At 35.8% G+C, this 27,950-nt stretch overlaps 1 protein-coding gene across 3 annotated transcripts in view; it reads right to left on the bottom strand.

Annotated features, from left to right (window-relative positions):
- Positions 1-27,950, bottom strand: part of LOC128660660 (poly(rC)-binding protein 3-like) — a 282,926-nt gene that overhangs the window by 45,906 nt on the left and 209,070 nt on the right. For all 3 annotated transcript variants that reach the window (XM_053714597.1, XM_053714595.1, XM_053714596.1), the window contains exons 7-9: positions 20,510-20,641; positions 4,760-4,888; positions 2,553-2,696 (exon numbers count right to left, since the gene is read on the bottom strand). In XM_053714597.1, the coding sequence (XP_053570572.1) occupies positions 2,553-2,696; positions 4,760-4,888; positions 20,510-20,641 (405 nt within the window). The remainder of the gene's footprint in view (positions 1-2,552; positions 2,697-4,759; positions 4,889-20,509; positions 20,642-27,950) is intronic.

Raw genomic sequence — 27,950 nt, forward strand, 5'->3', positions numbered from 1 at the left:
CCTTTATTGGTGGATGAATTTATCCACCAATCAGCAAGAACAACCCAGGTTGTTCACCAAAATGGGCCGGCATCTAAACTTACATTCTTGCTTTTCAAATAAAGATACCAAGAGAATGAAAAACATTTGCTAATAGGAGTAATATAGAGCGTTGCTTAAAATTTCATGCTCTATCTGAATCACAAAAGAAAAAAATTGGGTTCTGTGTCCCTTTAATGTGTGTCATACAATCCATTGCTGACTTCCTGAGAAGATGTGGTGTTTGAATGCTGGTGCACGGAGGGTACTCACAGCATATATGTGTATGCCAATAAAAAACAGCATTCACTTTTACTACAACTATAATATTTTTGGAAATGGAAGTTTATAGCACAAAATGCTTCTGTTTACAATTTAAAGGAACATTCCGGTCAAAATTTAAATGCACATAGATGAATTACATCTTTGAATAGAAACAAATTTGCAATATACATGTACTGGCAAAAATTAGTCTAGTAAAAGTTATCCCTGTTTTAGTGTTAACATTTTTCTCTGCATGTGCACGTGAAGTATAAATAGATATTCTCACAGCACCGGCAATTTAAATACTGCAGTTGTTTAGATAATCAGTGGGGCTTGTATCATGTCAGCACTTAACAAATTGAGTCATTACCAGATGTTAAAAGCACCTTAGGCTCTCTGAGCAAGTGCTGTGTTTAAAATGCTGGTGCACGGTGCATACTTAAATACACTTTTGAAACAGCTATAGCTTTTATTAGAAGCATTTTTGCTAATGCATGTATATTACAAAAATGCTTCTATTCAAAACTACAATAAATCCATGTAAAGTAAATTTTTGGCTGGAATGTCCCTTTAAGTGTACTCATGCACATTTCTATCCCATTAATATCAACGTTTGTGGGATTTAAATAAATCTACTACCGCAGTAGCACAACTGCAGAGGACTTGAAGTCATGCTACCAAGGTCTGGAAACACACAGGCAGGGAAAACGTGCTGTTATATAGAAGACATACAGGTGCATGTTTGGTTGCTCGCCCTCATATGCTCCATAGGTTTTAACTTGCTGTCATTCACAGATGTCAGCATGAACATATTAAGAAAAAATGCCCCTTTACCACTTTTGTTTCAAATTTCTACATGTTCATGTTGATATTTCAATAGAAAAATTAGCCATTTCTGGACACCAGAAAATAATATAGGAAGACAATGAACATTTGAAGGTATAGGAAAGTCAAAATTAAACTTGCAAGAATCAGATAGAGCATTTAATTTTAAGACACTTTTAAATTCACTTCTATTTTCATATGTGCTTTGTCCTTTTGGTATCCATTGTTGAAAAATGAATATGCACCTATCCTACACTAGGGGAAGTTAGCTGCTGATTGGTGCCTGTATACATTGTCTCTTGTGATTGGCTAACTAGATGTGTTCAGCTAGCTGCCGGTAGTGCAATGCTATTCCTTCAGCAAAGGATAACAAGAGAATGAAACATGTGTGATAAAAAAGTACATTTGAAAATTATTTAAAATTTTATGTTCTATCTGAATCATGAATTACATTTTGGGGTTTCCTGTCCCTTTAAAATCTATGTATGAATACTCTTCCATGAGAGCCTTACAAGCCAGCCTGCTCTTGCATTGGCATTTAGAAATATAAAACCTAATATCAATAGTTTTCTGTATCTAATTGTTAAATTGTCTTGTATAATAACCAATAAGAATTTACTTATATTAGGTCCAGAGTGACTTTCAGCCAGCATTGCCAAGGGTGTCAAAATTAGTCATATTGTGCCAGACTGGGATCAACTCCCCCTGTCTTGTTTTATAGTTAATTCCCTTAATTCCGCTAAACAATGATAACGACCCAATAGACAGTATAAGTGATATTTTGAGAAAAGAAAGATATAGGGATATATTATATATTATTATTATTATTATCGATTATTTGTAGAGCGCCAACAGATTCCGCAGCACTAATTTATTTATTAATTATTAAATAATGCACTTTATTTTAGTTAATTTGTTTTTGCGTTTTGCCATACAGCATTTTTAAAGAATTTTTGCCTGGCTTGAACAAATAATCAGTTTGTGTTTTTTGATCAATTGGAGACAAAGAAAGCGTATTGTACCAGATTTTCTTTAAAATATATAAATGAAGTAATAAGTGTACCTATACCCCGATTTCTTCATTTATTTTTCTTTTTAGCATAGCTTAAAGGAGTAGTACCACTTGGTTTTGTTTTTACCCATTTCTTAATAGAAATATTTACTTAACTTACACTATATTAAATGCAGCCATTTATTAGTTAATAGAGGCAACTCTCCTATTCCTTCTTTTTTAGAAGTGTAATGTTTTTATACACCATTTTTTTATATACGTATTTCAATCTGAAAGTAAATTGATTGAGAGCATACAACCCTAACACACACCAGTAACTACAAACAAAAGAACTGTGGCTGAAATGATTTTGGAGAGAATACAAAATATTCTGGGCGTAGGTTTCATGCAACATATACACATATACTATACCAGGAAAAAAGAGCAAACTAACAGGTGCTGGTTGGTGTTGAGCCAGGACTGTGTGATTTCCAGCTGAGGCCAAAATTGTGTCCGCCCTTACCTGGCCTCCAGCGAATATAATAGGACCAGAGGCTGGTTTGGGGCGATAAGGAATGGTGGCACCTTTCGGCGGCGACTAAAAATAAAGAAACAAAAGATAAAAATGTGTGTTTTCTTCATTATTAATCATTATCCCAGAAAAATAATGTCTGTGTTTAAGTTATATTATTGAAAACCATATACCTTCATGAATTCATCAGATCTTATAAATGAGAAACTGTGAAGCGAGTAAAGATTAAACTGTTGTTGCTAATTGGTTTCTGCGTTTACCATGGTTTCTAAGATTGCTTTTCTCTGTTTCTTATCTGGGAAATTTTCATTGCTGGGAAATCAATTCTCTTCTTCAAGGAAGTTTAAAAAGTTTACATAAAAAGAGCAGCTGGGGATATGCTAACATGCTGTACTATCTATTGCATTTAAACATTAAATCAAATTAGTACAACCGTCACATTAAGATAACGTGAAGTGGAAGGATCATTACTTTAAGTCAAATATCCAATAATGTCTTCAGCTTATTCGCTTACTCATTTATCCCTGTTTACAGCAGCATTTTATTTTACTGTCTGGTCTACATTGCTACATTCTAGACCCTGGTTTCTCAACAGCCGGGACATGGCCCAGTACCGGGCCGTGATAACCCTGCTGGTGGGCCCCGACCTGTCATGCCCCCACTGCACACTCTTACCCCACTGTACACCAGGGGCAAACTGAGACCAATCAAGGCCCCAGGAACACTGTCTCACACTGACCGAAATGTATTAAATTTTATGCCCCCAACAGGCCCCTCAACATTAAGGTCCAGAAAAAGGGCACCCAACCTCCAGGGCCAGACCCCACACTCCATGGCCCTCACAGCGACAGACCCCCACCAGGGCCCCCACTAAACCCACACTTATTTGCTTAGTTACTGATAGGGCAACCGAAAATTCCAGCTTAAAGAATGCACCAGGATCCGTGGAGATGCCATTTGTGGGCCCCCCTACTTGCTGGTCCCTTGGCCCAGGTCCTGTTTGCCTGGCTGATCAGCTCACCCCTGCTGCTCACTATATATATATATATATATATATATGTATATATATATATAAAACTACCGGGCCCTGGACATGTCTAGCTAAAAGTTACCGGGCCTTGAGATCACTTTGGTTGAGAATCACTGTTCTAGACTATGATTGCCAGTCAAACTAATTAGGGTAGGTGTTTTGTTACTGTAAAAAAATACCACGTAGAAAAAGAATACAAAATATGGTTCAAGCTGTTTAATGTCTTTTAAATAAAATAGTTAAATTTACATTTATTGCAGAAATTATCAAGGAAGATGCTTCTCTCCTGTCCCCAGGCAGTTCAAAGATCCCACAAACTATGTTTTGGTAATTTTGAAATACCTTCAGTGTTTTCAATGACTTCTAACCCCAAACATTAAAAAGAGATAGTCAAACCTGTAATGTGCACGCCATGATAGCATTTCAGTTTGGAATATGAGCATTTTTGTAGTATACTTGTATTAGCTAAAATGCTTCTAGCACATACGTACAGTACATATGCTGCGTGTGCCCAAGGTATTTACATTCAAACACCGCTACTGCTCAGATGTGATATTTTGTGTCAGCGATGACTTAATTTGTGCCATAAAAGCCACTGCCAGCTTTCTGATTGCGCATTCAATGTTTTTGAATGGGGGAGGGGGCACTGGGCACACGCATCATAGCTAGATATGTCCCTGCAACAGTGATAACTTTTACTAAAAGCATTTTTGCTAATAAAAAAATGAAAGGCACTCATGATATAAATTTCAACTATTTTTCTTTTAAAAAACCTTATAACATTTAACAGAAACAATAATAGACTTATGAAGTTATTCTTAACAAGATGGAATTATTTGTGCATTGGAAAATCTTAACAGCGACACTTCAAAGAAAATAATTCTTATAGTGTATTAAAGCTCTCCCATCTGACAGTGTGTATTCAGTAACAATGTAAAAAAAAATGAGAACATATGATAACAGTAATCAGTGGGAATATGTGCAGGCCAGTTTTCTTGTATCTATCGACAACTGAATTGTCCAATTACTGGTTAGGGGCATTACATTTTCCTGTTTAAGAGGTAGTCTTGGTATAGTTCGTAGCAATTTATATAAATACCTCTAGCATGACTACACATATTTGCTTCACACACTGAATGATGGCATCGGGCGTTCCTGATATAGTAACCGCACGCTCTGTGGAGTTCGGGAGCATGTCGCCTGCCACTTGAACCTGGGCACCTGTGGACTTTATACACAGAAAGGAAGAAAATAGCCTTACTTGAATTTATTTGTAATTAACAAGTACACCACAAAACATATACAAATTTATACTGGATAAACTGACGTTGCCAATTGCTTCCTTGAATATTTAATTCACAGTGAACATAAAAAACAAATTTCTTACAGTTTTCACATTAGTAGCAGTTACTCTTTACCATTAAAAGGACCTATATATATATATATATAAAAAAAAATCTCTATACATATTAAGCAAAGAGGGCAGTTCTCAACACAACTTCTTATATTTTTAATCGCAAAAAAAAAGGTGAATTCATTTTATATCATAACTTGTGGAAAACAAAGCAAAATTGTTTTCACATAAACTGGTTATGTTTATGATAATATTAAACGCTCAGAATCAGGAAGTCATGTGTGGCTAATGTTGGTTTGACCCATTGTACTAATTCAGCCTAGCATGAAATAATGAAATAAAGCCCTTAACGAAACAGTCTGGAAGGTTGAAAAAAATGTGATAGTTATATATACTGGTGAAAAGAAAACAGGGGTTTGGCTTAATGAGGAAAACTATATTATCTATACTGCCATAAACAGAGCTAGGTCAGCGCAGAAGCATTGTATAGTGTACAAGGGCACTCAGAGGTGGAACAGAAAGCAAACAACAGCTTCCATTTCCATACCATATGGATAAGTAGTGTGAAAAAGAGAGAGATACAATATAACAACTGAATATTCCCCTCATACAGAGTAGGCACTAGGATTTAAAATAATAATAATAATAAAAATACATAAAATTATATATATATATATATATAAATTATATACCACTTTATATTGGGGATTGTCTAATTACGCATACTAACCAAGGCTTGCTTATTTTACTGCTGACATTGCCTGGCTTGATTAACCCCTTCCTCTCTGCTGGAATAATTTGGTAGCTACCACTGCAAGACTTTATCTGTGGGTTTTTCACAGGTTTTTCATCTTGGTTCATTGTCCTCTATCAAGGGGAAGGTATACATGAACGTATTTTTTATTTTAGGTTCAGTGTTTTCATGTTTGTTTGATTGTTTAATTTGTAATAATAAAGAATGATAATATATCTTGCACTGGTCACTGGTTTCCAATATTGCTTATTGTTGCTTAATGAGCCTGTGCTGGTTAAAGGTATAGCTAATAGCTATATATTTTTTCTTATAATTTTCATATATATATATATATATATACATATCCCTACATATATTTTTTGAGCTAATAATATTTTAGCTTACCTATATATATATATTTTTTTTTTTTTTATGTATATATTTTTTTTATATTTTTTTTTTTTTTTTTTTTTTTAATTTCATATATTTTTTATATCTATTTTTATATCTATATTTCACACCACACAGTTGTAATATGCATATTTAATATGCTTATATAACTAAATATTTTAACCAATATATTTTAACCAATATTTTAACCAAAATTTTTCCAAACATCCTCATTTTTCGAAACCACTGATTGTCCACCGTTTGCATTATAAACCCTTTTTAATCTATATATCATATATTTTTTATTCCCTTCTCGTTTTTATGCCTTCGTTTTTTTGACATCCGATTACAGCGTATATACTCAAAATATACATCGGATCTATTAGACCAATTTACACACACCCCTTTCTTGCTCTTAATAGCTTAAGGCTATATAATAGTACCCAGGATGTGACTAGATTCACTAGCCTCTGATGAAGTGAGCTGATACGCTCACGAAACGGGTAAGGCACGTGACGCACGTTCGTGACGTCACTTCCGGAATTCCGAATTACCAACAGAGACCGAGCTGCACCGGGCAGCGTTGGTGGTCTCTATTTCTCTCCTAAACGCTCGTTTTTCAGATACTTTTGGAACCCCACATAGGGCTTACTCCAGCAGCAGCATTTTTGTTATTTTCATAGTAAGTTATTTCTGCCACTTGTCGGCACCTTACTCGCACCGTGGCTATTTTACCACATTGTTTCCTTTTAACGGTTTATGTATTTAACCCCTTTTTTATCCTGTTTTCATACTCTTCCCCATTTTTTAAACCTGTCACATATATATATATTTTTTTTTTAAAAAGTATTTCGTTTTTAATAGTCTATTAATAAATTACCATTGTTTTTAATATTCACGCATATTTATTAATATTTTTCAAAATATTATGTTTTTTTTTTTTTTTTTTTTTGTGTGTATCAGCTTATAATAAATAGGAACTTCTTTCCTCTTTACCCTCTGTCCACAAATACAGTGTGGTAAGAACAAGAGGTTCCCACAAGTAGTCTCCGGTTCATTATTAGGAGATATCAATATACATATTGATATCCCTTTGGGGCACATATTTATTTGTTTTTGTGTCCTACCCTTGAATTTTGGTGTTTATACACACCATCCATTTCCATTCGTCGTTGATTGCTGGTCCCTGTGATCTAACAGGTGAGCATTTATTATTGTTTTTAATTACCTTTCATTACCCATATTCATCTGGGAAAAATTTCCCATTTTTGTTTTCATCTCTCCAATTTCTTACCTATGAGGAACATCTTCTGCAAGCGCTATTAGAAAAAATACTCTCTATCACAAAGCTCACAATTCTAGTCTGACTCAGGAGGAATCAGACAACACTAATAGCAGCAGGCACTGGACATCCTCTAAGGGTATTTAACTACTACACTCTTGTTGTGGCGCAACTACCAAAAACCCTCACCCTACCGATATATATATATATATATATATATATATATGTATATATGTATATTGTCTATCTATCTATCTATCTATCTATCTATCTATCTATCTAACTATCTATCTATCTATCTATCTATCTATCTATCAATCTATCTATCTGTATCTATCTATCTGTCTATGAAAGCATCCTTGACTTCCTTGCCTTGGAGCATGCGTTGAGATGCTTTAGCAATTATGTAGTCTTATAGTTATCATTCGCTTAGATTACGAGTGTTGCGCTAACTGCAGCGCAAGTGCGGTATGTTTTTTTGTTAGGCTCCCTCGGATGTCTTCAGCTTCTCTAGACTCACCAGTCCTTATGGTATTAAATAATATTTAATAACATAAGGACTGGTAAAGCTAGAGAGGCTGAAGATGCTCGAGGGAGCCTAACAAAAAAACATTCCGCACTTGTGCTGCAGTTAGCGCACCACTCCTAATCTAGGCGATTGTTAGTTTTTCTATGTAAGTAAAGAAGCCGACCATTCTCAATAAATGAATATGCTAAGGCTTAAAGGCACCGCTTAATTTAACAACCAAAGAAGGAGTCCCACCATGACACGTGCATTTACTGCTGTCAGGTTAGGTGAAATTAGGATATTTTAAAAGATAATAGATTATAATCTTTATTAATCAGAGGATGCACATTTTCATTAGAAAATGCACACATTTTCCCTCAAACTTTAGCAATTAGTAGCTAGTTCATTCTATCTCCTGATATACAACCTTTGTTTTCATAAAACAGCTATAGATGTTCCTTCAAAACTCCAATATGGATGAAAATTTAACACTTATTTCTTAAGATTTGCTCCAATACATCAACCAATAAAAACAAAACTCTTCTTATTGAATTTAAATTATAAATTCCGTTTCTGAACAGCAATTTTTTGAATACCTTGTTAAATCACCCTCTATACTATGAAATAAATAGATTAATATAGAAGGAGACAATAAGAAAGTGCTTCTGGGAACTGAATAAAGATATACATTAAATATTTAACTCCTAATGTGAAACAATTCTAGAAAGATTTGTGCATATTGTATGACTTTAATGAAACACGTGTATTATAACCAAAATGATCTTTACTGGATGTGATATTTAGGCCATCACTCTTGCCAAGGAATGGAAGAAACCAATATGATTTCATTTAGGCTAAATATAAAACTGGAACATCTCCAGTCTAGCAAAATATGAGCAAACAAAATTATGATCTGCTTTCCAATTCAAAACCATAAAAGCAATGTACAAAGTGCAGCATTATTTTCAATCTTAAATAATAAAAAAAAACTGTTTAAGAGACTTGTATCTTTTTAAACTTATGCACAAGATGGAACATGATAAATATCTTGTCATTCAATCTACATCAAGGGGCCAATTTATTAAGGGCCGAATGTCCCTGAAGTACCTGTTTCCGTGCAAGCCTTCAGGAATGATGGAAACAGGAGTTAAGAAGAAGCGGTCTTAAGACCGCTGCTCCTTAACTCGTACGCCTCCTTTGAGGCGACGGACATCAATCCGCCAAGTCATATACGATCAGGTTGATTGACACCCCCTGCTAGCAGCCGCGAATCTGCAGGGGGCACCAAAACTGCTTGTGCAATGATAAATGCCAACAGCGTATACTGTTGGCATTAGCGGATCCTGTCCATCCGACAAATGATAAATCGGCCCCAAGGATCAATTTGTCATAATAAAGTCAGGTGGCTGCCTCGTCATGTGAGTTTAATTAAATTGATAATCATTGTGTGTAAATGAGATGGAAAATGATATGGGGAAGCTCAATAATCAAATATATTGAGGTGACATATTACTGACGTATAGGGACATGAAACACAACATTTTTCTTTCACGATTCAGATAGAGCATACTATTTTAAACAACTACTTCTGTTGTAAATTTTGCTTTATTCTCTTGGTTTACTTTGCTGAATAAGCAGCAATGGACTACTGGGAGCTAGCTAAACACATTTGGTGAGCCAATGATAAGAGGCATATATGTGCAGCCACCAATCAGCAGCTAGTTCCAAGTAGTTCATTGCTGCTTCTGAGTCTACCTAGGAATCTTTTTCAACAAAGGATACAAAGAGAATAATGTAAATAAGATAAAAGAATTAAGTTGTATAACATTGCATGCTCTTTCAAATCATGAAAGTTTTCTTATGACTTTATTGTCCCTTTAAGTAAATAAATATAGTCAATGTGTTATACTTCTATTAACAAATTCCACACGGGCTACAGGACATATACTGCAATAGCAGAAAAATGTGTGATTAGAATCATACGTTGCTTGAGATTTCCAATTTGAGCTATAATGTTAATAATAATTTAATACCTCTAGTATACCATGATGATCAATATAACATTTCCAATAATTAAACTTGAGCACAGTGTGGAGTAATCAGGAATTTTTCCAAATTAATTAACTTCAAATTTGCCATTACCTTCTATTTGAAACATTTTGCACATAAATTTAATTTATACTTAATTAACCAAATCCATGGAAAAAAAACTGTTATAACTCTTGGTATAAAATAATCTTACAGTGATCATAAATCTTTCTATTATAATTGTTCCTTTCTGAAATAAGGAACCAATTTTCTTTTCAGCTTGTTGCTGTAGCAAAGGCTGCACCTTGTCATAGTGATAAATGGAAGCAGAGCTGTACTTAAAAATAAGGTATCTCTCTCAATATAGTAACCTGGTGATATATTTGAAAGTAAATTTATAAAATGTGCTTGCTGTATTTCTGATTAAACTATTTAACTGCTGTTGAAGGAAGTGTTTTATGTGACACTTTGCAACAAAAGATATGTGACGTTTCAATTTCTAGATTGTTTCTTTTGTTCACAAATACAAGATAATTCAAATATATATTAGGAGTAGAGAAAGCACAGTACAAATGTGATAAAGCAATCATGTTTTGGTAACTGGGTTTGCTAGAAATGTTACATTTTTGCATGCTCTGCAGAAGATTATTAAATGAACAAATTGATGTTCTTAAAAATCAAGAAGCAACCTATAATGGTCATCACATAGGTGGGAGAAAAGTTTATATATATATAATTGTTATTTCTTTTCTCCAATTTCCTTTTGAATGATTTTACTAATACAATATGCATCTTTGAAATGATCTCTATGTTGTATGCATGTATTATGCAAGTACACACAAAAAGAAGCCTACTATGGCAATAGCACATTTTTAGTTCCCAGTATGTTAGCATAAGTGTGTGCTTGTGCATTTTTGTATGCAGGCTCTCACATGTGTGTACAAGCATGTTTGTGTAGATATATATATGTGTGTGCATGTTTCTATGTGTGTATATTTCTGTGTGCATGTGCATGTGTGAGTGTGCGCAATTGTATGTGCGTGTGTATTAATGTGTCTACGTGTATGCATGTGTCTGTGTTTATGTATGTGTGTGTATGCATTTATAAGAGTGTGCGTGCATGTATGCGTGTATGTACATGTGTGTGCTTGTATATGTGTGTGTATATATATATATATGCATGTGTTTGTGCCCGTGTGTGTGTGCATGTGTGTTTGCATTTGGGTATGTGACTTATTTATAGCTTTCAGTAATTGGCCTCAGCAGAGAAGATTAGAGAAAGTTAGTGGAAGACGCTGCGTGAAGCGTGATAAGAGTTAAAGCCGAAGGGGAGTAAGATAGGAGAAGAGAAGCTGGTGAAAAGCAGGGCCAACAAAGTTGCAGCTTTAGGAGAGGGCTCTACCTTTATAAGCTGCCCTCAACAGTTCCTGTTCCTCTTATCCCTCTGGATCAGAAGCTAACACGTTTGTCCACCCTCCCTCCCTGGTTCTGGATGGCAGATTGAAATTTTCATAGGTGCTGATGGCTAAGGTAGGGTTAAACGCCTTAGTATCATTTCCTTGAGCAGAGTGGAACTCTGCTGCATATGTGTTTGGGCCACTGACCTCTGGTAGGTTTCTGTAGCTAAGCATCTCAATTGCTTATAATTGTTTATATATTTAATTGTTATATATTTAATAAAGGTGATGCGTAAAGGTCCTATATTCTCCAAAATAACTTGTCTGTATATTATTTAATGGGTTCAGGGGATTAATTGGTGTCCCTCTTCTGCTGGTAATGACTCGATAGGCCTTTAATTCCTTTAGGAAACTTAAATTATAACGTGGATTTGTGAACTTATTTCTTCAATACCTGAACAGCTAATATATCAAAAAAATACATCTGCATATTATACTCAATCTAATAATATTTTGCATTGAATGCATCATTCTATCTAGGGTATATTTGTTTAATGTCCCTTTAATTTAAATCTCCAAAACAAGGTTAAAGCTTATATGTAAATAATATCTTACTATATATTTGCACGTTGATAAAATAAAGCATCAATGGTAGTAATACTATTGTGATTTAACTAGTAGAAAGTAATGTCATTTCTTGAGCACACAACTTTTTATCTGGTTTACTGTGAGAGACACTACAGAGTTAAAAAGGAATATAACAGAATAAGTCACATGGATCATGTAGAAAAAATAAGAGGAAATTCTGAAAGCTTATGTTGCCCATAGGCTTTTCTAACTAGTTAGAAGCTAAATAAAAGATCTGCAGACATGAAAAACAACATGTTTTTCAGAAGGCTATTTCTTTTAATATCTAAAAATAAATTGAAGATATACAACATCTTTTTTTGTCTGCAAACTGGATTCCAACTGCTTATTTATTTATTTTTTTGGAAGAGGCATTTTGAATAATAGCAATGCGCACAGTTCCCTGTAGGCAAAAAAAAAAAGTCTTAAAAAGCACTTTACCGCCCACAGGCGATAACAGATACTTCTGAAAAGATTCCCTTTATTCTTTTGGAGAAAGCACAGACTAAAAACATGTAGTCAATAAATTGTTCTTTTTCTTTGTCTTGTTGTACATTCTTTTTTTTTTTTGTTTTGTTTATCACATAAAGCTTTACAATTCTGCCTAACAGAAAATGGCTTACTTCTGCGCAATTATTTTTCACGATGTACCTTAAAAATAAAAGAAGCCTTTAACTACAGATCTTACGATGAAGAAAAATATGTTCGTACCATAAGCATAGTTACATACAACAGTTTTATAAAAGGATAAATAGGCGACACATTTTTACTTGCTTATAAGTGTGATGTTTGAGCCTGCATGAGTATATTTTTAAAATGTCTATATTTATTTAGAACTATAAGAAAAAAAATGTGATGTGGAAAAATAGAATGAGATATTAGTGTCAAGCACGTGAATATGCTAAAGCCAAATATAGAAATGACACACAAAATCATTATACATTTCTAGAACAGTGTTATTTCTGTGAGTAACTGGCATACAATTTTAAGTAATTGTGGATTTACAACAAAATAAGAAACATTTTTTTTTCTACATCATACACAGGAAACAGGAAGGCAGAGTTTTTATCGGGGGGAGGGGGCTTATGTTTGGGGATAAGGGTGGTGATTACAACAGGTAAAGGCAGCTATAGAGAAAATGTGGTTTAGAGATCTGCTTCACATTGGAATAACAAGTATAAGATACTCTCCATATCATATTGTAGCAAAATAAAACATAGCTGTTGTTGCTATTGCTTCAAGCAACAGTGCTATATATATATATATATATATATATATATATATATAGTATATATATATATATATACAGTATCCCTCAAAAGTGAGTAAACCCCTCACATTTTTGAAAATATTTCATTATATCTTTTCATGTGACAACACTGAAGAAATGACACTTTGCTACAATGTAAAGTAGTGAGTGCACATTCTGTATAACAATGTAAATTTGCTGTCCCCTCAAAATAACTCAACACACAGCGATTAATGTCTAAACCATTGGCAACAAAAGTGAGTACACCCCTAAGTGGAAATGTCCAAATTGGGCCCAAAGTGTCAATATTTTGTGTGGCCACCATTATTTTACAGCACTGCCTTAACCCGCTTGGTCATGGAGTTCACCAGAGCTTCACAGGATGCCACTGGAGTCCTCTTCCACTCCTCCATGATGACATCACAGAGCTGGTGGATGTTAGAGACTTTGCGCTCCCTCACCTTCCGTTTGAGGATGCCCCACAGATGCTCAATAGGGTTTAGGTCTGGAGACATGCTTGGCCAGTCCATCACCTTTACCCTCAGCTTCTTTAGCAAGGCAGTGGTCGTCTTGGAGGTGTGTTTGGGGTCGTTATCATGTTGGAATACTGCCCTGTGGCCCAGTCTCTGAAGGGAGGGGATCATGCTCTGCTTTAGTATATCATAGTACGTGTTGGCATTCATGGTTCCCTCAATGAACTGTAGCTCCCCAGTGCAGGCAGCACTCATGCAGGCCCAGACCATGACGCTCCAGTAATCCATGTCCTTAGTCTGCTTGTCTTCAGCAAACTGTTTGCGGGCTTTCTTGTGCATCATCTTTAGAAGAGGCTTCCTTCTGGGATGACAGCCATGCAAACCAATCTGATGCAGTGTGAGGCGTATGGTCTGAACACTCACAGGCTGACCCCCACCCCATCAACATCTATTTCCCAAAGACAATTACTGGATATGACGCTGAGTTGTACACTCAACTTCTTTGGTCGACCATGGTGAGGCCTGTTCTGAGTGGAACCTGTCCAGTGAAACCACTGTATGGTCTTGCGCACCGTGCTGCAGCTCAGTTTCAGGGTCTTGGCAATCTTCTTATAGCCTAGGCCATCTTTATGTAGAGCAACAATTCTTTTTTTTCAGATCCTCAGCGATTTCTTTGCCATGAGGTGCCATGTTGAACTTCCAGTGGCCAGTATGAGAGAGTGTGAGAGCGATAACAACAAATTTAACACACCTGCTCCCCATTCTCACCTGAGACCTTGTAACCCCTAACACCTCTGATGAAGAAGGGTTTATTTTATAATTCCCTTCGAAACGCATCAGGTTATTTACTGTACAATCAGTACAGACTTTCAGCCGTACCTTCGCTCTTTGGACAAGCTATACCCGCTGCTGCTTTTATCGCTTACACTGCCGCTTCCGGTAGCTATTGGCTATCGTTGTGAACTGCCTGTGTGCATAACCGCTGATCTGTTACCTCATTCCATTGAGGTCTCAGTTTGTAAGTGTATCTTGATCTGTCTATATATGTGTCTTTTTTGTCTCCATTAAAACGGAGTTGCACTATTATCGATGTTTCGATTTATTGTCTTGCATACACGCTAATCCTGTATGAAAAACATCCTATCTGGGATCCATTGGTAACTTTTGTATCCGAATGCTGAATATCTACAACCAACTACCATATCATTGAAGTACCTGGTCGGCTTCCAAAAGATACAAAGTATCAAAGGTATAAGATATCGAGTACCGGATTTGCCTTTGAAAACAGCTTTAATCTGCTCATTCGTGCCTATCTTACCTCATAGGATTGAGGTTATTTTCAGTAAGTGAACATCCAACAGGGATTTGTTTTCATCTGAAGAATTTTATTGATCCACATATGAACTGTCAAATTACATATGGGATTATATTGTTATCGTTATTCTCATGAACTATATGTTTGCTAATCCTCAATACCAATTGATAGTTAATTGATATATGTTTTTAGCATGTTTATTATTAGTTTATAGATACATACATTCCTGTCCTTTCTTTTATAATCCTCTATAGACCATTGGTGAGCAAGAGCATAAATATATATATATATATATATATATATATATATATATATATTTATTTATTTTATCTATGGTTATAGGGTACTTATATACATCACTATTTACTATTAATTAGTCATTTTATTTTTAGTGTTATTTTTTAGCACTGAGGTATTTGAACAGTTACCCCTTCCTTCACACACACACACACACACACACACACACACACACACACACATATATATATATATATATATATATATATATATATATATATATATAGAAAGATAGATAGATAGATAGTGTCTGAAACAGAAACACTGGTAACCAGTCAATCTTCTCTATGAAAATACAGAGATATTACTTTAAAGTCAATGTGTAGATAGCAGAAAACAATAACACATTCTATGTGTATGTATATGTACATGGATATAACAATGTTTTATTGCTGAATTGCCTGGTTAATACTCAATATAGCTAGATAAAGATGCATAGATGGAGAGATAGATTATAGATAGTTAAATATAAATACATACAAACAACCTTTTTTTAACATAGCAATTTAATGAACATTTCTCAATGATTCATCAAGAAACCTTGGGGAAAAAAATGAATGATGTTACACCTGAATATAGTTAAAATCTACACCTGTTGAACCAATCAGGAGCAGATGTACCTACACTTACTCCAATCATTGGCCTTATCCTGGCCTGGAGAAGCACATGGGAAGGGGGTATTTCAGTAGTGCAACTTACTTAGGCCTAGATTTAGAGTTTGGTGGTAGCCGTGAAAACCAGCGTTAGAGGCTCCTAACGCTGGTTTTGGCCGCCCGCTGGTATTTGGAGTAAGTGATTAAAGGGTCTAACGCTCACTTTTCAGCCGCGATTTTTCCATACCGCAGATCCCCTTACGTCAATTGCGTATCCTATCTTTTCAATGGGATCTTTCTAACTCCGGTATTTAGAGTCGTTTCTGAAGTGAGCGTTAGAGCTCTAACGACAAAACTCCAGCCGCCGGAAAATAGCAGGAGTTAAGAGCTTTCTGGGCTAACGCCGGTTCATAAAGCTCTTAACTACTGTACCCTAAAGTACACTAACACCCATAAACTACCTATGTACCCCTAAACCGAGGTCCCCCCACATCGCCGCCACTCGATTTAAATTTTTTAACCCCTAATCTGCCGACCGCCACCTACGTTATACTTATGTACCCCTAATCTGCTGCCCCTAACCCCGCCGACCCCTGTATTACATTTATTAACCCCTAACCTGCCCCCCACAACGTCGCTGCCAGCTACTTACAATAATTAACCCCTAATCTTCCGACCGCAAAGCGCCGCCACCTACGTTATCCTTATGTACCCCTAATCTGCTGCCCCTAACACCGCCGACCCCTATATTATATTTATTAACCCCTAATCTGCCCCCCTCAACGTCGCCGACACCTGCCTACACTTATTAACCCCTAATCTGCCGAGCGGACCTGAGCGCTACTATAATAAAGTTATTAACCCCTAATCCGCCTCACTAACCCTATCATAAATAGTATTAACCCCTAATCTGCCCTCCCTAACATCGCCGACACCTACCTTCAATTATTAACCCCTAATCTGACGACCGGAGCTCATCGCTACTATAATAAATGGATTAACCCCTAAAGCTAAGTCTAACCCTAACACTAACACCCCCCTAACTTAAATATAATTTACATCTAACGAAATTAATTAACTCTTATTAAATAACTTATTCCTATTTAAAGCTAAATACTTACCTGTAAAATAAATCCTAATATAGCTACAATATAAATTATAATTATATTATAGCTATTTTAGGATTAATATTTATTTTACTGGCAACTTTGTAATTATTTTAACCAGGTACAATAGCTATTTAATAGTTACCTAGTTAAAATAATAACAAATTTACCTGTAAAATAAATCCTAACCTAAGATATAATTAAACCTAACACTACCCTATCAATAAATTAATTAAATAAACTACCTACAATTACCTACAATTAACCTAACACTACACTATCAATAAATTAATTAAACACAATTCCTACAAATAAATACAATTAAATAAACTAGCTAAAGTACAAAAAATAAAAAAGAACTAAGTTACAAAAAATAAAAAAATATTTACAAACATCAGAAAATTATTACAACAATTTTAAACTAATTACACCTACTCTAAGCCCCCTAATAAAATAACAAAGACCCCCAAAATAAAAAATTCCCTACCCTATTCTAAATTAAAAAAGTTAAAAGCTCTTTTACCTTACCAGCCCTGAACAGGGCCCTTTGCGGGGCATGCCCCAAGAATTTCAGCTCTTTTGCCTGTAAAAAAAACACATACAATACCCCCCCCCAACATTACAACCCACCACCCACATACCCCTAATCTAACCCAAACCCCCCTAAAATAAACCTAACACAAAGCCCCTGAAGATCTTCCTACCTTGTCTTCACCATCCAGGTATCACCGATCCGTCCTGGCTCCAACATCTTCATCCAACCCAAGCGGGGGTTGGCGATCCATCATCCGGTGGCTGAAGAGGTCCAGAAGAGGCTCCAAAGTCTTCCTCCTATCCGGCAAGAAGAGGACATCCGGACCGGCAAACATCTTCTCCAAGCGGCATCTTCGATCTTCTTGCATCCGGTGCGGAGCGGGTCCATCTTGAAGCAGGCGACGCAGATCCATCCTCTTCTTCCGTTGTCTCCCGACGAATGACGGTTCCTTTAAGGGACGTCATCCAAGATGGCGTCCCTTGAATTCCGATTGGCTGATAGGATTCTATCAGCCAATCGGAATTAAGGTAGGAATATTCTGATTGGCTGATGGAATCAGCCAATCAGAATCAAGTTCAAGCCTATTGGCTGATCCAATCAGCCAATCAGATTGAGCTCGCATTCTATTGGCTGATCGGAACAGCCAATAGAATGCGAGCTCAATCTGATTGGCTGATTGGACCAGCCAATCGGATTGAACTTGATTCTGATTGGCTGATTCCATCAACCAATCAGAATATTCCTACCTTAATTCCGATTGGCTGATAGAATCCTATCAGCCAATCGGAATTCAAGGGACGCCATCTTGGATGACATCCCTTAAAGGAACCGTCATTCGTCGGGAGACAACGGAAGAAGAGGATGGATCCGCGTCGCCTGCTTCAAGATGGACCCGCTCCGCACCGGATGCAAGAAGATCGAAGATGCCGCTTGGAGAAGATGTTTGCCGGTCCGGATGTCCTCTTCTTGCCGGATAGGAGGAAGACTTTGGAGCCTCTTCTGGACCTCTTCAGCCACCGGATGATGGATCGCCAACCCCCGCTTGGGTTGGATGAAGATGTTGGAGCCAGGACGGATCGGTGATACCTGGATGGTGAAGACAAGGTAAGAAGATCTTCAGGGGCTTAGTGTTAGGTTTCTTTAAGGGGGGTTTGGGTTAGATTAGGGGTATGTGGGTGGTGGGTTGTAATGTTGGGGGGGGGTATTGTATGTGTTTTTTTTACAGGCAAAAGAGCTGAAATTCTTGGGGCATGCCCCGCAAAGGGCCCTGTTCAGGGCTGGTAAGGTAAAAGAGCTTTTAACTTTTTTAATTTAGAATAGGGTAGGGAATTTTTTATTTTGGGGGTCTTTGTTATTTTATTAGGGGGCTTAGAGTAGGTGTAATAATGTTGTAATAATTTTCTGATGTTTGTAAATATTTTTTTATTTTTTGTAACTTAGTTCTTTTTTATTTTTTGTACTTTAGCTAGTTTATTTAATTGTATTTATTTGTAGGAATTGTGTTTAATTAATTTATTGATAGTGTAGTGTTAAGTTAATTGTAGGTAATTGTAGGTAGTTTATTTAATTAATTTATTGATAGGGTAGTGTTAGGTTTAATTATATCTTAGGTTAGGATTTATTTTACAGGTAAATTTGTTATTATTTTAACTAGGTAACTATTAAATAGCTATTGTACCTGGTTAAAATAATTACAAAGTTGCCAGTAAAATAAATATTAATCCTAAAATAGCTATAATATAATTATAATTTATATTGTAGCTATATTAGGATTTATTTTACAGGTAAGTATTTAGCTTTAAATAGGAATAAGTTATTTAATAAGAGTTAATTAATTTCGTTAGATGTAAATTATATTTAAGTTAGGGGGGTGTTAGTGTTAGGGTTAGACTTAGCTTTAGGGGTTAATCCATTTATTATAGTAGCGATGAGCTCCGGTCGTCAGATTAGGGGTTAATAATTGAAGTTAGGTGTCGGTGATGTTAGGGAGGGCAGATTAGGGGTTAATACTATTTATGATAGGGTTAGTGAGGCGGGTTAGGGGTTAATAACTTTATTATAGTAGCGGTGCGGTCCGCTCGGCAGATTAGGGGTTAATAAGTGTAGGCAGGTGTCGGCGACGTTGAGGGGGGCAGATTAGGGGTTAATAAATATAATATAGGGGTCGGCGATGTTAGGGCAGCAGATTAGGGGTACATAGGGATAACGTAGGTTGCGGCGGTTTACGGAGCGGCAGATTAGGGGTTAAAAAAAATATGCAGGGGTCAGCGATAGCGGGAGCGGCAGATTAGGGGTTAATAAGTGTAAGGTTAGGGGTGTTTAGACTCGGGGTACATGTTAGAGTGTTAGGTGCAGACGTAGGAAGTGTTTCCCCATAGGAAACAATGGGGCTGCGTTAGGAGCTGAACGCTGCTTTTTTGCAGGTGTTAGGTTTTTTTTCAGCTCAAACAGCCCCATTGTTTCCTATGGGGATATCGTGCACGAGCACGTTTTTGAGGCTGGCCGCGTCCGTAAGCAACTCTGGTATTGAGAGTTGCATTTGCGGTAAAAATGCTCTACGCTCCTTTTTTGGAGCCTAACGCAGCATTTGTTTGAACTCTCGATACCAGAGTTAAATTTATGGTGCGGCCAGAAAAAAGCCCGCGGAGCGTTAACAGCCCTTCTACCGCCAAACTCCAAATCTAGGCCATACTTAGCCCCTGTTCAGGGGTTAAAGACATTATAAAACATGAAAATGTATTATTATTTTCTAAAAATAATCTAATGAGCTAGAGCAGATTGTTTTTTAATGCTAGAATCACATTTTAAGAAGGATTTCATTATTTATAAATATTCAGTACTGCAATAATAAGGCAAAGCAATTATCTTACATCGGTGCTCATAATATAATGCACTGTATGCTTACACAATCCTTTAAATAAGGCAAGTGGTATGCATAAAATATATGTGAAGGGTTATTTACCTCTCTTATCTCTTTAATTTTAGATCCTCCTTTGCCTATAAGGGACCCACACTGACTTGCTGGGACAACCAACCTTAGTGTTACAGGGGGTTTGCTTGTCACCGTGCTGTTTGTCATGGAAGCATTAATATCCTGTGGAGAAAAAAAAAACAAATATCATTAAAAGGACATTAAATACTTTGAGATTATTATTATTATTATTATTATTATTATTATTATTATTATCAGGCATTTGTAGAGCGCCAACAGATGGTAATATAAAATGATAAACTGTATATATATATATATATATATATATATATATATATATATAAAAATAAAAAACAACTTCGCAATATACTTTCATTATTTATTTTGTACTCTTTTCCTGTACTTCCATTCTGAAATTGTGTTAGAAATGTAAGTGCAGAACACTGTTATATTCCACACAGCCTATGGCCTCTAGTTATTAATGTCTGTCGGACCTGATCCGACAGTGCGGATCAGGTCCGACAGACATCACTGAATACGGCGAGCAATACGCTTGCCGTATTCAGCATTGCACCAGCAGCTCACAAGAGCTGCTGGTGCAACGCCGCCCCCTGCAGACTCGCGGCCAATCAGGGGGGTGTCAATCAACCCGATCGTACTCAGAGCAGGCGGACAGGGTTATGGTCTTTGTGACCGCTGCTTCATAACTGCTGTTTCTGGCGAGCCTGCATTAGTTCATCAGTTTATAGATGATGTACATATACTGTAAATACAGTGTGTGTGTGTCTGTATATATATACTGTATATATATAAATTTGATGGAGTATAGTAATAACAGTATTAATTGTGAGGGAGAGTGAAAGTCTTGGTGAGTTCCCACACTTTTTTTTGTAGGACTTGACCCCTGATTCTACCTCAGTATGCTCTCATGTAAAGAAGGTAATAAGATAATAATTTCAAAATGAAACTTTTATGATGCAGATAGAGCATGCACTTTCAAACAACTTTCCAATTCCCTTCTATTATTCAAATGACTGTCTATTATGAAATTTACTTTGTTCTCTTGTTATCTTTTGGTGAAAAGCATACTTAGGTAGGCTCAGGAGCTAGCTTCTGTTTGGTGGGTGCACATATTCACCTACTGTAATTTAAATACCTCCCAGTAGTGCATTGCTGCTCCTATATATATATATATATATATATATATATATATATATATATATATAAAGACAAAAGATAAATGAACCAGTAGAAAGAATCCACTGAATCACTCCTGGGCGCTCACAGTCAAATAAAAGCTATGCCACAAGGTATATACTCTATACCCAGCACCTCATAAAAGTATATATATTTTCAGTAAGAAGTATCCAGCTGCCAAAACCCAAAATAGCAGAGGAGACCTATCACTCCTCAATAAAGAACATAAAAAGAAAAGGGCAGGGTGGCGCAGAAAACTCAAACTAAAAAATATATAATGAATAAATAAATAAAATATAATACAGTTTATAGTAAAATATTATAGCAATACGAAGTTATAAAAAAATATATATAAAATAAATAATATATAGTGTATAGTGTTACAAATGTCCATAAGCTATAAGAAATCCTAAACGATCAGAGGTAATCAGGAGCACATCAAAATACGGAGAGCAAAGTCTCTGATGAAGAAGGGAATTTAATTCATTTAACCCTTCGAAACGCGTAAGATTTTTTAAGGAAGGTACATTACCTGTTGTATGAACTGTTCGATACTTCTGTAACTGTGGAGCCTGCATTTGCCTTTGAACTAAGATTCCCACTGCGGATACCTATTGAATTCTTGGGCTGCAGCTTTATTACATCTATGTGCTCTCTTCATACCTCATTAGTTGAGGTTTTCTATGTGAGTGTACCTTATTGTGTGTCATTTATGTTCCATTAAAGCAGTTTTACACTATGTTTGCTTTTCTGGTTCTCTTTATATGACACCAACACTGGAATTGGAAGTTACTACTTACTAAAGAGAGCACGAGGACATTTGGAGGATTCTACTATCCATATTCCAAGATACAGAAGCCTGCACTCTGGGAGATCCAGTGGATCATTCAATCTTTTCTACAGGGAGTGCCTCACTCTTTTATGAAAGTGCTACATTCTTACCTCATGTGATTGAGGTTCATTCAAGTAAGTGCACATCTAATAGGGGACTAACATCTGAAGACTTTGCTCTCCGTATTTTGATGTGCTCCTGATTACCTCTGATCGTTTAGGATTTCTTATAGCTTATGGACATTTGTAACACTATACACTATATATTATATTATTTATTTTATATATATATATTTTTTTATAACTTCGTATTGCTATAATATTTTACTATAAACTGTATTATATTTTATTTATTTATTCATTATATATTTTTTAGTTTGAGTTTTCTGCGCCACCCTGCCCCTTTCTTTTTATATATATATATATATATATATATATATATATATATATATATATATATATATATATAAAAGTTTAAATTCTATCTTAATATTAAAAGTTTGTTTCTATATGATTTTATGTGGAAAAGTGCTTTAGACGTAACAGGTGCACAAACTAAACAAAAAGAGATATAACCTTGTCCTGCAGGTCACACAACAACCAGCAAATGACCTAGTATCCTTGTTATCCTCGGGAACTGGTACAAGGGAAATAATTAAGCATATTCTCAGCAATCCAATTTACTATTGTGACCAGAGAAACAATGCTGAAGTCCTGCACAGTGCCTTTGTCTTTGCCACTACTGGCGGATATTAGTGGCACCTGTTGGAAGTGCTGTGCTTACAGGGATTAACCAGAAATCCGCCAAATGCCTCAAAACCCAAACATATAAAAAACAACAACCACTGTAATTCCCTAACCCTGGGACTTTGCTCTTAGCACTGCAGCTCATCTGTCCTTCCTTATTGAATTATTTAGTCATTAAATTGCACTCTCTCTTTGGGAGCTGCTATTTTCCTATGATGCAAGCATGCCTATCACTCTCATTTACTGTTAAATAGCCTTGCAGCAGAAGTAGATGGGACTAATACAGTAAGGAAACTGAGACGTCCTTGCATTGGGGCTATTCTGTGGAAAGAAAAATCCCATTTCTCAAACGGGAAGGGACAAATAGAATCAAAAGAATTAAATGAAAACTTTGTATGAAAGAGCAGCAATTAGGCATGTTTATATATTATTAGCATGAAATAGGTTAACCTAAAGCTGATTATATGTAAAAGCTTTAGGTTTGGTCATTGGATTTTGTTTATTGACCAATATGTCTAATGATCAATTAAGGAGGAATGCTTACAGCATTACTGAGGTAAGGCACTCTTACACTTAGTTATATACAGAATACATAGAGTACATAGTCACGTAAAAAGAAAGCCCACCAGTTACAATTCATTTTTAATGGTTCATCCTGGTGGCTGATTAAATAACCTAAACTAAAATAATAAAAATCCTGTACTTCACATTAAGTAATTGAAAGAGAAATGTAAGAAAATTTGACTGTTTCAGCATTAAAATATATTGATCATTAGATCTTTTAAAGTGAAATGTTTCCCCATCGGCAGAGCAGGGTTTATAGTAGACTCATTGTCTTGGTTTAATGACCTAGTTCCTACTTTTACTGAATGACTTTATGTGGCCTATGTCTAAACCATATGGCTGAACTTTTGACCAGGAGAATGTATGAGTTTCACTGTTTACTTGCATGACCCTAATTGTTACATGGAAAAATCACATTAATTCATAAGATGTCAAACACTTACCAGCAAAGCATGAGCAAAGATATGAGTCTGTGGCTCTAACTAAATCTGCAGATGGCTTGTAGTTGTACACATGTATGTAGCAATAGAACCCAACTTGGCATGGTGGCCCTCACGGGAAAGAGTATATCCTCTTCTGTTAAAACAGGCTTACTGTATATATAATTCTTTATCAAAAAAATCCCAACCCATTAAATTTTAGTGTATTAAATGTGTGAAGCCACTTTAAGGGGCATGAGACCCCAAATTTTTCTTTCATAATTCAGATAAATTTCCAATTTACTTCTGTTATCAAATCTGACCTCACTGGGACCAGAAAACATACACTGCCGCCAGCAGGTCTGTCAATCATCCTGATCCGATCCACATAAGATCCTTCATTTGAAATAGAAGAGTTTGCCCTTACAGCCGAAGAATAGCATTATCGTACTGATATCAAGTGATACATGAGAAAAAGGAAATATCTTAAATCATTAAATACCAAGTAATAAAAGCTGAAGGGTGCTGAACCTGTAACTCTACAATAGTAAGAAATAAATCCATATACTACTTAGGAGCACTTATTTGAAAGAGGAGTACAGAGGTGTATAATGACCCTATATATGTCACATAATTAATGTAAAGTTGTGAAATACTTTATCCACCAAGCTTAGAATAAAACAGAGGTTGGCAAATAAAATACAGCATCCTACTTAACAAAAACAACCAGTTACACACAGAGGCCCAGATTACGAGTGGCACGTTAACAGTTATGCTCAAGCGATATTGGGTTTATCGCGGCTGTTTGCGCGAGTCGGATGTAGCGCTCGTATTACAAGTTGAAAGTAAACGCAATTACTTGAGCGCAATTGAAATTAACGTGCGTACCGATAGTGCAACCTCATACAGAAACAAAACCGTGTCACAAAATAAAAAATACATTTAAAAGTACAGTTAAATTTATAATAACTATCTAATATATATATGTGCATTGGAGCCCTTTGCAGTCAAGTAGATGAAAACATGTAAAAACGTATTTATACAATATTCATATTTAATAAAGTGTTATAGTGTGTATCTACTGTAAATATTTCACATTCCAAAGTTCTGCACATAGGGGAATATGTTCTATGTATTTATAAATATATATTCCTATACATCTGTATATATCTATACCTATATATAATCATCTATATATAAAGGTATAGATATATATTGTACCAAAATACCAATATATGTAGAAATATGTATTTAGGAATAAATATAGCATATTCTTCTATGTACTCCATTGACTTCTAAGGGGGAATATGTTAGAGAGTTTGCAATATTCTAACTTTGGTATTTTGCGAGCATTGGGTTGGCGTGCAAGCGAAAACGTTTTATTTTTTATTTTTAACTTGTAATACGCGCGCTACCGCTCCACTCGTAATGAGGTCCAATATATTTCAATAGAAAGAGCAGTATTTCTATTTCCTCATAAGGATTCACATAACCATCCAGATACTACAATTATATCATAAGGTGAGCGTTCTAAATTCTAAGGGGCCCATTTATCAAAGGGCTTGCGGACCTGATCCGACACTGCGGATCAGGTCCGCAAGACCTCGCTAAATGCGGAGAGCAATACGCTCTCCACATTTAACATTGCACCAGCAGCTCACAAGAGCTGCTGGTGCAACGCCGCCCCCTGCTGACTCGCGGCCAATCGGCCGCCAGCAGGGAGCTGTCAATCAACCCGATCGTATTCGATCGGGTTGATTTCCGGCGGTTCCTGTCCGCCTGCTCAGAGCAGGCGGACAGGGTTATGAAGCAGCGGTCTTTAGACCGCTGCTTCATAACTTGTGTTTCTGGCGAGTCTGAAGACTCGCCAGAAACACGGCCCTTCAAGCTCCATACGGAGCTTGATAAATGGGCCTGTGAATGTATATTAGATTTATTTGTCTACAATAATATTACAATGCTATATATTGATTTTGCCTTTCTATTCTGGTAAAAATTCTGAAGACCACCATAGCCAAGAAATATATTTATGTATAAAGGGGCAGCAGATCATTTCAGTTAGAAAAAAAAAACATAAAGGCCTTAGTAGCTTAACATACAGCTTGTTTTTGGCAGCAGAGGGAGCTTAATGTTCGGCTTTGGGTTTCTAATTATGGCAAGGAGATAATAGCAATCCAGAAGTGATATTAGAATGTACAAGTCCGACACCAGGGGTTAGCAACTGAAGCAGGGACATGCAGCTGTAAAAACACATCCCATAATTCAGTCACACCGATCCTGAGATGGAATGATATTAACACAAAGACAATGAGCAATTTAGTTACTGTTGACAGAGAGGCCTTTCACAGAGAAGTGTATGTGGAGATTGCTAAATATTCAATCTAAGTTGAAGTCTAAAGAAAAATATTGATTTTTAGATGTATGTTTCTTCCCTTATACTGAGAACATTACACAATATATTTGATCTAAAAGACCACTAGAGATTTTTTTTTGTATTATTTTTATTTTATCTGTATAAAATTTAAAAGTTTTTTTTGCTTTCAAATGTCCTTTTCTTGTTCCTTTGTTGCATCTACAGTATAGAGTTTAAAAAGTTTAAATTCTGTTGTATCAGTTGTGAGCGAATATACATCTGCTACTAGTTCCGATTTAAAGGTACATTAAACTCATAGAATATATTAATATAATGAAAGAAATGTTTTTAAAAACTTTTGACACTGTTATTTTGTTAGCACATGCGCAAGGGTTTGCAAATCAAGACTAGTCCAGAGATACAGTATATACTCTTTGAAAAAGCCTAGTGGAATCCATGTTCTTGGTCTCCTTTGCTGTGGCAAATTAAAGGGACAGTAAAGTCACAATTAGACATTCATGATTCAGACAGAGCATATTATTTTAAACAACTTTCCAATTTACTTCTATTATTTAATTTGCTTTATTTTCTTTTTATCCTTTGTTGAAGGGTTTATCTAGGTAAGTTCAAGAGCAGCAAAGCACATGGGTGCTAGTTGCTGATTGGTGACTGCATGTATATGTTTATTGTTATTGGCTCATCCCACATTTTCACTTAGATACAAGATAAACACAGAGGTTAAAAGTATATTAATATACTTTTTACCTCTGTGATTATCTTGTATCTAAGTCTGTGTTGACAGCCCCCTTATAACATGGCTATTTATTATTTATTGACTTGAATTTTAGCCAATTAGTGCAGTATCAGCCACAACTCCACATGAGAGAGCACAATTTTATCTATATGGCACACATGAACTATTCTTGTCCTGTTGTGAAAAGCTAATAAAAAAGCATGTGATAAGAGGCTGTCTCTAGTGGCTTAGAAACAAGCAGAAATTTAGAGGTTTAAATGCTGTAAAGTATATTAATATAACAATGTTGGTTGTGCAAAGCTGTGGAATTGGTAGTAAAGGTATTATCTATCTTTTAAAACAATAACAATTTTGGTGTAGACTGTCCCTTTAAATCACAATTTGCCAATTTGATTTGCATCATATCATTATATACATCAGTTTAGCCTCTGGTATATAAATATCTGTTATGTAACATTTTATTTACTCCTTAGGTGTCTTCAATCCCACACACTTAAAATACAAATTACAGACCTGTTATTGTAGTTTCAAAAGTAAAATCAGTTATGATACACAGATAAAATACATACAAACAAAACAACCTAATCTGCCTGCTGCTGTGCTATT

The sequence above is a fragment of the Bombina bombina genome, chromosome 5, assembly GCF_027579735.1.
Source record: "Bombina bombina isolate aBomBom1 chromosome 5, aBomBom1.pri, whole genome shotgun sequence".
In the NCBI taxonomy this organism is placed as follows: Eukaryota; Metazoa; Chordata; class Amphibia; order Anura; family Bombinatoridae; genus Bombina; species Bombina bombina.